A 13,540-nucleotide genomic window follows, 5' to 3' on the forward strand; every position below is an offset into this window, starting at 1 on the left:
GTTTGCGCAAAAGTTTTAGCACCTACAAAATAGAGCAAAGGTAATGCCGCTCCAAAAGCTCTGCGGACAATGGTTTAGAAAATTATCCACCCTTGATGAGGATCAGGTGCAGACTGTGCACAAGTCTGTATGAACAAGAAAATCTTGGACTGCTGCACTCTGAAAAACGATCATCTTTATTCCATGATAAAAACAACAAAAGTCATCCACACAGACAGTAGATAGCAATAGCTAACGCGTTTCACATGCAAAGATGCTTACTCATAGCTGGGTAAGCATCTTTGCATGTGAAATGCGTTAGCTATTGCTATCTCCTGTCTGTGTGGATGACTTTTGTTGTTTTTATCATGGAATAAAGATGGAATAAAGATGATCGTTTTTCAGAGTGCAGCAGTCCGGGATTTTCTTGTTCATACAGACCTACAAAATAGGTTTTTGATTAATGGCATTTTTATTATTTAGGTTTTTTCTTTTTTATAAGTAATGGCGGCGATCTACGATTTTTATTGTGACTGCGACATTGCGGCAGACAGATCAGAGATTTTTGACACTTTTTTTTAAACCCTTGACATTTATACAGCAATCAGAGCTATAAATAGCCATTGTTTTTTAATGTATAAAGTCATTGGCAATGAAGGGGTTAACACTAGGGTGGCGATCAAGGGGTTAATTGTGTCCCCTCACTGTGTGTTCTAACTGTGGGGGGATGGAACTGACTGAGGGAGGAGACCGATCGGTGTTCCTATATACTAGGAACACACAATCTGTCTCCTCTTCCCTGACAGAATGTGGATCTGTGTGTGTACCCACACAGATCCCCGTTCCTGCTCTGTCACGAGTGATCGCGGGTGCCAGGCGGACACTGCGGACACTGGGCATGCGCATCGGCTCCTTAGTGACGCGGTGGGCGCACGCGCCCTTATACCGGCGTTAAGCTGAGGACGTCATATGAAAAAACCTGCAAGAAGAAGGCATAATGAGCTAGTATACATCGCATACTAGCTCATTATGAAATATTTACCTTAGATCGAAGCTGTTGCAGCGGTCCCCGCACATCGCTGTGACCAGCAACATGCCTCCCGGAGTTATTCCTGGGTCCGCAGGCTACGGCGCTGTGATTGGCCGGAGCCACGATGACGTCACTCGCACGCATGCAGGCGGGAGCCTCTGGTCACGGTACAGGGCCCTTAAAAAACATCACGAACGACGAGCCGTTTCTTCAGTGCGCATGTGCCGATGATGATGTCTCCTAAACCATCCAGGTTTAGGAGATGTTTAAACTACCTACAGGTAAGCCTTTTATTATAGGCTTACCTGTAAGTACAAGAGGTGTAAAGGGTTTACAAGCACTTTAAATGTACCTGCTCTGTGCAAAACCATTCTCCCAGCGCTCCTGGCTTCTTCTCTTCTCAATGTGCCACCATAGAAAGATGCTTCCTATTGTGGCACACCTGTAGGCTCAATCCTGAGCCGAGCTGTCTGCGTCCATTGACACAGAGAATGCGTCTTAGCCACGCCCCCGGCCCAGTCGGCACAGGTTTTGATTAAAAGCAGAAGTAGCCAGTGGCTCCTGCTGCTATCAGTCTGCCCTGTGAGGAGAGAGAGTGGAGAGAGCCACTGCTCTTGTGCACAGCACTCGTTTGTGAATGGGCTCAGGTAAGTATAAGGAGGGGGGCTGTGGGAGGAGCTGCACACAGAAGTTTTTTTACCTTAATGCATAGAATGCATTATGGTAGAAAACATTCTACCTCTACAATCGCTTTAATATTGGCTCAAATGGAATGCTCTTTATCTCACTTTGGGGGGAGCCCCTCGACCTGTTCTCACCCATGCTACAAAGTTGGGCAGGTTGTCAACCAATCCCTGCATCAACACCAGTGTTTGGTCAAATGCACATACATGTGCTGCTCATGAAGGAATACCATATATCAAATATTTCAACTTCTCAACATGTACACAAGCATTTCCATTTTCTCAGTGGCATTAACATCAGCCAGGAAGGTAAGATGTCTTGGGCTGGTCATCAGACAGTAAGGGCCTTTACCACCAGCCCAAAGTAGCCGAAAAGTGGTCTATTGTTTAAAGAAAGTAAAAGGGTGCCTCTCTGTAGTACTTCCAAAAATGAAATGTTCTAACTAGGAGACTCGGATCTCTACTCTTCCTAAAACTTTTATCTAAAGCGGTATTCCGCCCCCCAAAAAAAAGAAAGTTAAAAACCAGCAACTACACATACTGCTGCTGATGGCTTTTAATAATAGGACACTTACCTGTCCTGGAGTCCAGCGATGTCAGCACCGCAGCTGATGTTTCCATCAGCTGTCGGGTGCTGCCACTGTCATTGCGGGTAAGGGTACCCGGCAGTGTAGCCTTACGGCTTCACAACGGAAACCCTACTGCGCATGCGCGAGGCCCCACTCCTCTCTCCTACTGGCCCAGCGACAGGAGGAGGAGGGAGCCCCAGCCGTGACGTCAATAGCCGCGGCTGAGGCTCCCGGAAGTGGGAAAGGATACCTGTCAAAGACAGATATCCTGTCCCCCCTCCCCCCTGAAAGGTGCCAGTTGTGGCACCGGAGGGGGGGAGGAATCAGATGAGCAGAAGTTCCACTTTTGGGTGGAACTCCACTTTAAGCATCAACAGTATAGTAGCTGCAATCTTGGTGTCTCCGCCCAAAAGAAACCACCACGCTTTTAATGCATTTCATTATGAATGGCTTGATTACAAGTATAGACTATGAGATTCACCTTCTATCTACCCCTCCCCTTTTTTTTTTACTCACCACCTTTTCCCTGGAATGGAAAATGAGAGATGAAGCAGCGGTTATAGTTTTTACTGTACTTTATTTATGTAAATTATCCAAAAAGGAACAAAACTGTTCCTGTAACTGCTTATGAAGTGTTGGCTGGAGCTTGGCTTCAATTTGTTAATGTATCTAAATCTGCTAGTTCATTTAACGCTCCCCTCCCCCCAGACTGACAATGCTGCTGTCCAAAGGTGTCTCTGTTGCTCCTTAATCCAAAGTGAGGATGGTGGCTGCATTCATTTTTTTCCCCCTTCTGGTTTCACCTGGTAATCTGGCCAGATTACCAGGTGAAACCAGAAGGGGAAAAGAAAATGAATGCAGCCACCATCTCTAATAATTGTTAAAAGAGTTGTAAAGGCAGAAGGTTTTTTATCTTATGATGCATTAAGATTAAAAAAAACGTCTGTGTGTAGCAGCCTCCCCAGCACCCCCTAATTAATTACTTGAGCCCCTTCTCTCTCCAGCGATGTCCACGAATGTCTAAGCCGCAGGGACACTCCTCCTGATTGGCTGAGACACAGCAGTGGCGCCATTGGCTCCCGGGGCTGTCAATCAGTTAGTTAGCCAATCAGGGGAGAAAGGGGGCCGGGGCGGGGCTCCGTGTCTGAATGGATACACGGAGCTCTGACTCGACTCGGGTGCCCCCATAGAAAGCTGCTCACGGTGGGGGCACTCGTCAGGAGAAAGGGACCAGGAGCAGCAAAGAGGGACCCGAGAAGAGGAGAATCCGGGCTGCTCTGTGCAAAACCAACTGCATAGAGGAGGTAAGTATAACATGTTTGTTTTTTTTAAAAAAGAGACTTTACAATCACTTTAAGCTGCAGTATATTACATTTTTGGTTGTGGGTTTAATATTGCTTTAAAGTTATTGTTGGTACCAGGTGCCCCTGAGTTTAGATCAGGATGCCAAAAAAGGGTGCTTGGACCAAGGTGTGAAGCAGGTAGATAAGAAGGCATATGACATAGACTCATGACATGACTGATCTCCACAGCTTAGTAAGGCGACCACCTTGCACAAGACAGCAGATTACATCTATAAGCTGCAGCAGGAGAGGGCCCAGCTACAGGAAGAAGCCCAACGCCTGCGTCACCAAGTGCAGGAGCTAAGCGATAACATCAAGTAAGTATAAAGACTCATTCATTAATATTAGTGTAATTAGTGTAAAGCAGAACTCCGGGCAAATATTTTTTCCCATGTCCTTGTTGCTGATCTCCTACCTTCACCAGCTATGTCATCCATGTTATTCCTCTGTAATAGGCTGCCGAAAAACCGTTATTGCCTGGTGACTTCCTGCTTGTAAGGCTGCTGGCTGCCAGTCCTCCTGTAACCTCAGCCAGCGGTATGACACGCCCCCTTGTAGTTCTAGCAGGGAGGAAGCAGACATGTTGTGGGCGGAGGGGATCTCACAGCCCCCGGTCTATGTCGCCCATGGAGAAGGTGTCCTCCCTCCACCTCCTCTGCTCCTGCCAGCAATCTGCCCCCACTCCACCTCCACTCTGTCCCCGCCCCCCCCCCCCCCTGCTATCTCCGTGCAGAGTAGGGATTAGTATCAGAAATCACTTGTATGACACAGCGGGGATCTCGCTGTGATAGGTATTGTATATGAGAACACTGATCGCTGATGTCCCGCCTCCCACCGGTATAGGACCAATGAGCTGTCAATCACAATAACGGCGGGAGGCGGGACATCAGCAATCGGTGTTCTAATATACAATACCTGTCACAGCCAGAGATCCCCCCTGTGTCATACAACTGATTTCTGATCATTTTCCCCGCTCTGCACTGGTGGTCCCTGACATGGTGGTCCCATGGTGGACATGGTGGTCCCTGACATTGTGGTCCCTGACATAGTGGTCCCATGGTGGACATGGAAGTCCCCGACATGGTGGTCCCTGTCATGCGGCACTGGTGGTCCCTGACATTCGGCACTTGTGGTCCTTGACATTCGGCACTTGTGGTTCCTGACATGCTGCACTTGTTGTCCCTGACATGCTGCACTGGTGGTCCCTGACTGGTGGTCCCTGACATGGTGGTCCCTGATATGCGGCGCTGGTGGTCCCTGACATGGTGGTCCCTGACTGGTGGTTCCTGACATGGTGGTCCCTGACATTGGGCACTGGTGGTTCCTGATATGGTGGTCCCTGACATTGGGCACTGGTGGTTCCTGATATGGTGGTCCCTGACATTGGGCACTGGTGGTTCCTGATATGGTGGTCCCTGGCTGGTGGTCCCTGACATGGTGGTCCCTGATATGCGGCACTGGTGGTCCCTGACATGGTGATCCCTGACATTCGGCACTGGTGGTCCCTGACATTCGGCACTGGTGGTCCCTGACATGCGGCACTGGGGGTCCCTGACATGCGGCACAGGTGGTCCTTGACATGGTGGTCCCTGACATTTGGCACTGGTGGTCCCTGGCATGCTACACTGGTGGTCCCTGACATTTGGCACTTGTGGTCCCTGACATTCGGCACTTGTGGTCCCTGACATGCTGCACTGGTTGTCCCTGACATGCTGCACTGGTGGTCCCTGACTGTTGGTCCCTGACATGGTGATCCCTGATATGCGGCACTGGTGGTCCCGGACATGGTGGTCCCTGACTGGTAGTCCCTGACTTGGTGGTCCCTGATGTGCGGCACTGGTGGTCCCTGACATGGTGATCCCTGACATTCAGCACTGGTGGTCCCTGACATGCTGCACTGGTGATCCCTGATAAGCTGCACTGGTGGACATCGACACATTGCACTGCTTTACATTTATAAGGCTGTAACCTATCATACGGTGTGTTATGTATGGCTTGCTGGCTGCAGAATGAGGGGTGTGATTTATGTTGAAGTGGGCGAGTTCACATTTACATGTACAAGCCTAGTGTACCTCCCACATTCACTTCAATCCCAAGGATTCATGGGAAATGTAGTCCGATTACAGTTCAGAGAGAGAGAGAAGAGGATATGATGCAATCACTGTTCTAACACCTCCTAATTGCCAGAATACAGGCTGCATTTTTTGAATCACAGAGCTGACTTCCTGAAAATTCAATCAGACATTTCTCTTAAATGGTAGGACATTTCACAAATGTAATAACTGTTTTGTGTGTGTAAGGGGGGGGGTTACTAATGGGGGGATTCTTTGAAAATCCCGGAATTCTGCTTTAAATAATGTTGACTTATTACAAAAAGTATATACTACACAACAAATGTATAACAAAATCACTTCAGTATCCTTTTTGGAGTTTTGTTTCATTTTTATTTTTTACTTGTCAACAATTTAACAGAAAGCATTCTGTCACAGCGGGTGATGTTCGCTGTATGTACAACCCCTGGCAAAAATGATGGAATCACCAGTCCCTGAGGATGTTCCTTCAGTTGTTTATTGTTCTAGAAAAAAAGCAGATCACAGACATGGCCAAAAACTAAAGGCATTTCAAATGGCAACTTTCTGGCTTTAAGAAACACTAAAAGAAATCAAGAAAAATAATTGTGGTGGCCAGTAACAGTTAGATTTATAGAACAAGCACAGGGAATAAATTATGGAATCACTCAATTCTGAGGAAAAAATTATGGAATCATGAAAAACAAACAAAACAAAATAACACTCCAACACATCACTAGTACTTTGTTGCACCACCTCTGGCTTTTATAACTGCTTGCAAAAATTATGGAATCACCCTGTAAATTTTCATTACAAACACTAACATCTGCATCAGATTAAATCTGCTTGTTATCATGCAGGTAAAGAGGGTAAATCATCACGCAGTGTTGCACAAGATGGTTGGTTGTTCACAGTCGGCTGTGTCTAAAACATGGACCAAATACAAACAACATGGGAAGGTGGTTAAAGGCAAGCATACTGGTAGACCAAGGAAGACATCAGAGCGTCAAGACAGAAAATTTAAAGCAATATGCCTTGAAAATAGAAAATGTACAACAAAACAAATGAGGAACAAATGGGAGGAAACTGGAGTCAACATTTGTGACCGAACTGTAAGAAACCACCTAAAGGAAATGGGATTTACATACAGAAAAGCTAAAAGAAAGCCATCTCTAACACCTAAACACAAAAAAACAAGGTTACAATGGGCTAAGGAAAGGCAATCGTGGACTGTGGATGATTGGATGAAAGTCACATCCAGTGATGAATCTCGAATCTGCATTGGGCAAGGTGATGATGCTGGAACTTTTGTTTGGTGCCGTTTCAATGAGATTTATGAAGACGACTGTCTGAAGAAAACATGCAAATTTCCACAGTCAATCACATAGTTGCCAACTGTCCCGGATTTCCCGGGACATTCCCGGGACTTACACTCCATTCCCGAATTTTTGGTGTCCCGGGAAACGTCCCGAGAAATCCGGTTCTCGATTTTCGCCGCCCGCCGCTAGAGGTCTGCGGCCGATGTCTCCGCCGCCCGCCATCTTAGTTAAGCTCAGGAAGACGGCTGGGGGGGGGCTAGACGGAGCTCCTCCATCGCCGCCCACCCTCCGCCCCGCTCCGCCTCGCCCCGCCTACCCCCACCCCGCTGCCAGTCTGTTATGGAAAGGGGCGGGGGTTCTAGCCATGCGGTATTCGACAAGACATCGGCGGACACACTAGGGCACCTCTGAGGTGGGGGGGCGCACCGCTGTGGGAATTTGTAAGGGGGGCTCCACTGGGGACACACCTGATGTAAGGGGGGCTCCACTGGGGACACACCTGATGTAAGGGGGGCTCCACTGGGGACACACCTGATGTAAGGGGGGCTCCACTGGGGGCACCTGATGTGAGGGGGGGGCTCCACTGGGGACACACCTGATGTGAGGGGGGGCTCCGCTGGGGAACCTGATGTGAGGGGGAGCTCCACCGGGGACACCTGATGTGAGGGGGGGCTCCGCCGGGGACACCTGATGTGAGGGGGGGCTCCGCCGGGGACACCTGATGTGAGGGGGCTCCGCCGGGGACACCTGATGTGATGGGGAGCTCCGCCGGGGACACCTGATGTGAGGGGGGCTACGCCGGGGACACCTGATGTGAGGGGGAGCTCCGCCGGGGACACCTGATGTGAGGGGGGGCTCCGCCGGGGACACCTGATGTGAGGGGGAGCTCTGCCGGGGACACCTGATGTGAGGGGGGGCTCCGCCGGGGACACCTGATGTGAGGGGGAGCTCCGCCGGGGACACCTGATGTGAGGGGGAGCTCCGCCGGGGACACCTGATGTGAGGGGGAGCTCCGCTGGGGACACCTGATGTGAGGGGGGGCTCTGCCGGGGACACCTGATGTGAGGGGGGGCTCTGCCGGCGACACCTGATGTGAGGGGGGGCTCTGCCGGCGACACCTGATGTGAGGGGGGGCTCCGCCGGCGACACCTGATGTGAGGGGGGCTCCGCTGGGGACACCTGATGTAAGGGGGGGCTCCGCTGGGGACACCTGATGTAAGGGGGGGCTCCGCTGGGGACACCTGATGTAAGGGGGGGCTCCGCTGGGGGCACCTGATGTGAGGGGGGCTCCGCTGGGGGAACCTGGTGTGAGGGGGGCTCCGCTGGGGACTCCTGGTGTGAGGGGGGCACAGCTGGGGACATCTGATGTAAGGGGGGCTCCGCTGGGGACACCTGATGCAAGGACGGACTCTGCTGGGGGCACCTGATGCAAGGACGGACGGCTGGTGGCAGGCGACGTGGCTAGTGACATGCTCAGGGATCCCACTCATTCTGCATTATGGTGAGTTGAATGATTTCATTTTATATTACAATGTAATAATAGAAATAATGCACTTCAATGATCCTGACACCATAACAACCATGGTGCCAGGATGATTGAAGTGCTAACACCAGGTGTTTGGAGTATCTTTATCTGCTGATTGTTAAACTTTCTAGAATACACATATTTTTATTGTGTAGGATCTGGGCCTGCTGTCCCGTCATTCCCCTCTCCACCTCTCCCTCTCCATCCCTCATTCATCTCAGACTCTAACCACACCCTCTTGAGCCACGTCCATTTAAGCCATGCCCACTATGTCGCGTAAACCACGCCCATTTTTTGCCGCAGCGTGCTTGGCGCGCCACACTTGTATATTTTCCTAAGCCATGCCTACAAACGAATGCCCCGCCCCCTAATTATTATACGGCTCCGCCTACAGCCACAAAAGTGTCCCACATTTTTTTTTTACAATGTTGGCAACTATGAAATTATGGTATGGGGCTGCATGTCAGGTAAAGGCACTGGGGAGATAGCTGTCATTAAATCTTCAATAAATGCACAGGTTTACAATGAAATTTTGGACACTTTTCTTATCCCATCTATTGAAAGGATGTTTGGGGATGTTGAAATCATTTATCAAGATGGTAATGCATCTTGCCATAGAGCAAAAACTGTGAAAAAATTCCTTGAAGAAAGACACATAAGGTCAATGTCATGGCCTGCAAACAGTCCGGATTTCAATCCAATTGAAAATCTGTGGTGGAAGTTAAAGAAAATGGTCCATGACAAGGCTCCAACCTGCAAAGATGATTTGGCAACAGCAATCAGAGAAGGCTGGAGCCAGATTGATGAAGAGTACTGTTTATCACTCATTAAGTCAATGCCTCAGAGACTGCAAGCAGTTATAAAAGCCAGAGGTGGTGCAACAAAGTACTAGTGATGTGTTGGAGTGTTATTTTGTTTGTTTGTTTTTCATGATTCCATAATTTTTTCCTCAGAATTGAGTGATTCCATAATTTATTCCCTGTGCTTGTTCTATAAATCTAACTGTTACTGGCCACCACAATTATTTTTCTTGGTTTCTTTTAGTGTTTCTTAAAGCCAGAAAGTTGCCATTTGAAATGCCTTTAGTTTTTGGCCATGTCTGTGATCTGCTTTTTTTCTACAACAATAAACAACTGAAGGAACATCCTCAGGGACTGGTGATTCCATAATTTTTGCCAGGGGTTGTACACCAGCATCTCCAGGCTACTGACCTCTAGAGGCACCAGGTTTCATTTACTAAGGGAGAAGAGAATGTTCACTCAGCAATGTGAAAATTCACTTAGCTTAACCTCCCTGGCGGTATGATTATTTCAGATTTTTGGTGCTGAAAGCGGTACATTTATTTTGCATGGAAATTTGGCACTTTATATTGTAGGCCTGTAATTCTTAGGAATAACTCAGTTAAATCTGTCCAAACCAGAGTCTAGTAGACATCCTGGGTATGTTAAAGTTTGAAAACGAAATCATAAATTATAATATAATAAATAACTATAAATAATTATACCAAATAATAATATAATAAAATTATTCAATAATGTAATCAAATCAAAAACACTGAAATTTGCTCAGCAGAATTGTCACTGTCATTACTTTCAATGTTTGATGACGGATCTCCCCACAAATCACTATCACTCAATTCTGCAAGTGATTCTAATTTATTATCGCTGTTTTCTAGCTGGTCTAAAACCACTTTTCATGTAAATGGACGGTTTTGGTTGCTATGGACAATCTCCAGTTTCCAGGCAGAAAGAACAGTATTTATAATATAAAACTGCATGCAGAGCATTGTGCAAACCACTAGGGACAAAAGGGATGTGAAATAAATTGATACAGTATTGTAATCTGTAAGACTACAGTATACTGTATGTATAGTGTGTGTTTCACTTTTTGAAATTAGCGCTCGCAGGGAACGGAGATCGCTCCGTGATGAATCGAGTGGAGGACGAGCCGCTCACACTACAGGGAGACATCGCAGGATCCTGGGGACAAGGTAAGTAAGCTCTTCCTGGATTCTGCGATGCGATCCAGAGTCTGGCTCGGGGTTACCGCTTTTGGTTCTGAAATTCCACCCCGAGCCAGACTAGGGAATACCACCAGGGAGGTTAATGAATACAGTGAAGCTCTGTCCACTTGAATACCCAATCGATTTGCAAAGTGAAAACCATCTATCTCTACTCCTTTAATAAATCAACCTTATTGTCTAAGTAGAAGTAGACAGTCATAGCAGCTCAGAACAGATTTGTTCTGGTTCTCGCTGTCTTCTCCACCATCTGTTGAGTTTTGACAGAGGTAAAATGACCAATACACATAAGATGACCATCACCCCTTTCAGACATTTTCAGTTGGCATGGATGACCCTTCCATCCCCACCATCATTTTAGTTGTATGGCCCACAGGAGCGGGCAGTGAGATTTCAGGAAAACATTCTCTACCCATACTAGGTTAAATTTAGGCCGACCATGCATGGTTTGAATCTTGGCCGGTTCAGCAGGAACTGGCCGAGATTCGAACAGTTAATGGGCAGGCTGAATTTATCAAGTTGATCGATTGATCAACTTGGGTACAACCAGCCTGCGGGATTCTCTTGCGATTATCACTAGCAGCTGCTATAGCCGCTAGCGATAATCACTGTCTTCTCCCGGTGGGGATGGCTTCCCTGCCGGGAAAAGACAATGGCCCAGTAGGAGGGATTCCCGTATCAACAGTCTGTGTTGATGGGGGGAAACAAGCCATTTTCTTTCCTGCAAGGAAATTCGCTCTGTGTATAGCCGGGCCTTACTAAGCTATAATGTATATTTTTTGCCATAATCATGATTTTCAGAAATATGATTGTTGTTTTCAGCTCTCATTGCTAAAAATGAAGATAGTTATGGCAGCAAAATGACAATCATATCATAGTGGAATGTTCACAAGGTAACAAAGCTGAATTTTACAAAACCACTCAAATTAAAATGAAAAGGACATGCTGTGTATTGTATAATACCATCATTCTACATAATGGCTTGTATAGTAAGCCATGCAGTCACATGTAATAAAAGACCGGGCAGAGGAACACTTAGGGTATATTCACAAATAAGGGATTGATTTACTAAAACTGGAGAGTGCCAAATCTGGTGCAGCTCTTTATAGAAACCAATCAGCTTCCAGTTATTTTTTTGCCAAAGCTTAATTGAACAAGCTGAAGTTAGGGAGCTGATTGGCTACCATGCACAGCTGCACCAGATTTTGCACTGTCCAGTTTTAGTAAATCAACCCCACAGTGTAGTGACTGGCATCTTACTGCATTGTAAAATACCTGTCGCTGCAAGGATCCCATGCACACTGCAACGCAGTACAGAGCTGTGCTGCAGCGTGCTGCGATAAAATGCAGGCATGCTGCATTTTATTGAAGTGCACCGTACAGAATTGTGTGGAAAGCAGGAGTAGGTATGGCGCTGCCCTAATGGGGTTACAAGGATTTATTTCGATAGTGAACAATTCCTCTGTATATTACCTGGTATATATAATTCTGTGAATCTTAGGTATTACTTATAAATGGTAAACTTTAAAAATTATAAACAAATTCAAGTTTCTATGTGTGCCAAAAATGATAACGTGGATATTTTAGGTCTTAACCTGTGATTGATACAAGGTTGTGGATTACCTCATTATAGTAAGCCCCGGTTCACACAGGGGCGGCACGACTTGCAGGTCGCCTCACCGAGGCGACCTGCACATGACTGCCACGGCGACTTGCAAAACGACTTCTGTATAGAAGTCTATGCAAGTCGCCCCCAAAGTAGTACAGGAACCTTTTTCTAAGTCGGAGCGACTTGCGTCGCTCCTATTAGAACGGTTCCATTGTACAGAACGGGAGGCGACTTGTCAGGCGGCTAGGTCGCCTGACAAGTCGCCCCTGTGTGAACCGGCACTAAAGGTGAAATTCCAAAATGAAGTGCCACAATTATTTCATTAACTGGATTCAAAATGACAAAGTGCATTGTGCAAAAAGAAAATAGTGCTGGTATTACAATAAAGTGACTAGTGCTAAATCATACAAAAGATCAAGTATAAAAAGGTGACTGATGTGCTTAAAACCAGTATTGTTGGATAGGAAAAGTTCCATTGGTCATGAAAAAAGTTCTTTTAGTGATTCTGGGATATTCACTCTCTAGGAAACAAATTGTTGTAGGAAAACTTCTTATCCAGGTTCTGGCTCTTTAATAGTGCCTTATCAGCATGCTCTGATACTGCTTGCACTCACCCGATTTTCTTCCCCCTGCAGGGGTGCAGGCAGTCACAGTATTTGCCACTGTATAGCAATCGTAGATGTCTCCAATCTGTGCTTTACATGTTGTTTTAACGTATTACATGTGAAAAAAAAGGAGGGATGCCCATAGCGTAAAACCGTATAGGAAACTTTATTATGACTAGTAAAATATTGTACTCACATTTACAAAGAAAGAACGAGCATGAGAAAAGATGTCGTAAACAGCTTGGCTAGAGGTGCTGCAAGACGTCCGTAATCCCGCCGGGAACCAATGGAACTTTTCCTTTCCAACAATACTGGTTTTAAGCACATCAGTCACCTTTTTATACTTGATCTTTTGTATGATTTAGCACTAGTCACTTTATTGTAATACCAGCACTATTTTCTTTTTGCACAATGCACTTTGTCATTTTGAATCCAGTTAATGAAATAATTGTGGCACTTCATTTTGGAATTTCACCTTTACTATAATGAGGTAATCCACAACCTTGTATCAATCACAGGTTAAGACCAAAATATCCACGTTATCATTTTTGGCACACATAGGAACTTGAATTTGTTTATAATTTTTAAAGTTTACCATTTATAAGTAATACCTAAGATTCACAGAATTGTATATACCAGGTAATATACAGAGGAATTGTTCACTATTGAAATAAATCCTTCTAACCCCATTAGGGCAGCGCCATACCTACTCCTGCTTTCCACACACTTTCCAATACACTCCACCTAGGTGGCATTGTATTCGTAGAGGCAGCAGCCCTATATACTTTT

At 46.5% G+C, this 13,540-nt stretch overlaps 1 protein-coding gene across 1 annotated transcript in view; it reads left to right on the forward strand.

Annotated features, from left to right (window-relative positions):
* MLXIPL (MLX interacting protein like) overlaps positions 1-13,540 on the forward strand; it is a 257,673-nt gene that overhangs the window by 213,249 nt on the left and 30,884 nt on the right. The window contains exon 14 of the mRNA XM_073616573.1: positions 3,794-3,921. Within this exon, the coding sequence (XP_073472674.1) occupies positions 3,794-3,921 (128 nt within the window). The remainder of the gene's footprint in view (positions 1-3,793; positions 3,922-13,540) is intronic.

The sequence above is a fragment of the Aquarana catesbeiana genome, linkage group LG02 (assembly GCF_042186555.1).
Source record: "Aquarana catesbeiana isolate 2022-GZ linkage group LG02, ASM4218655v1, whole genome shotgun sequence".
NCBI lineage: Eukaryota > Metazoa > Chordata > Amphibia > Anura > Ranidae > Aquarana > Aquarana catesbeiana.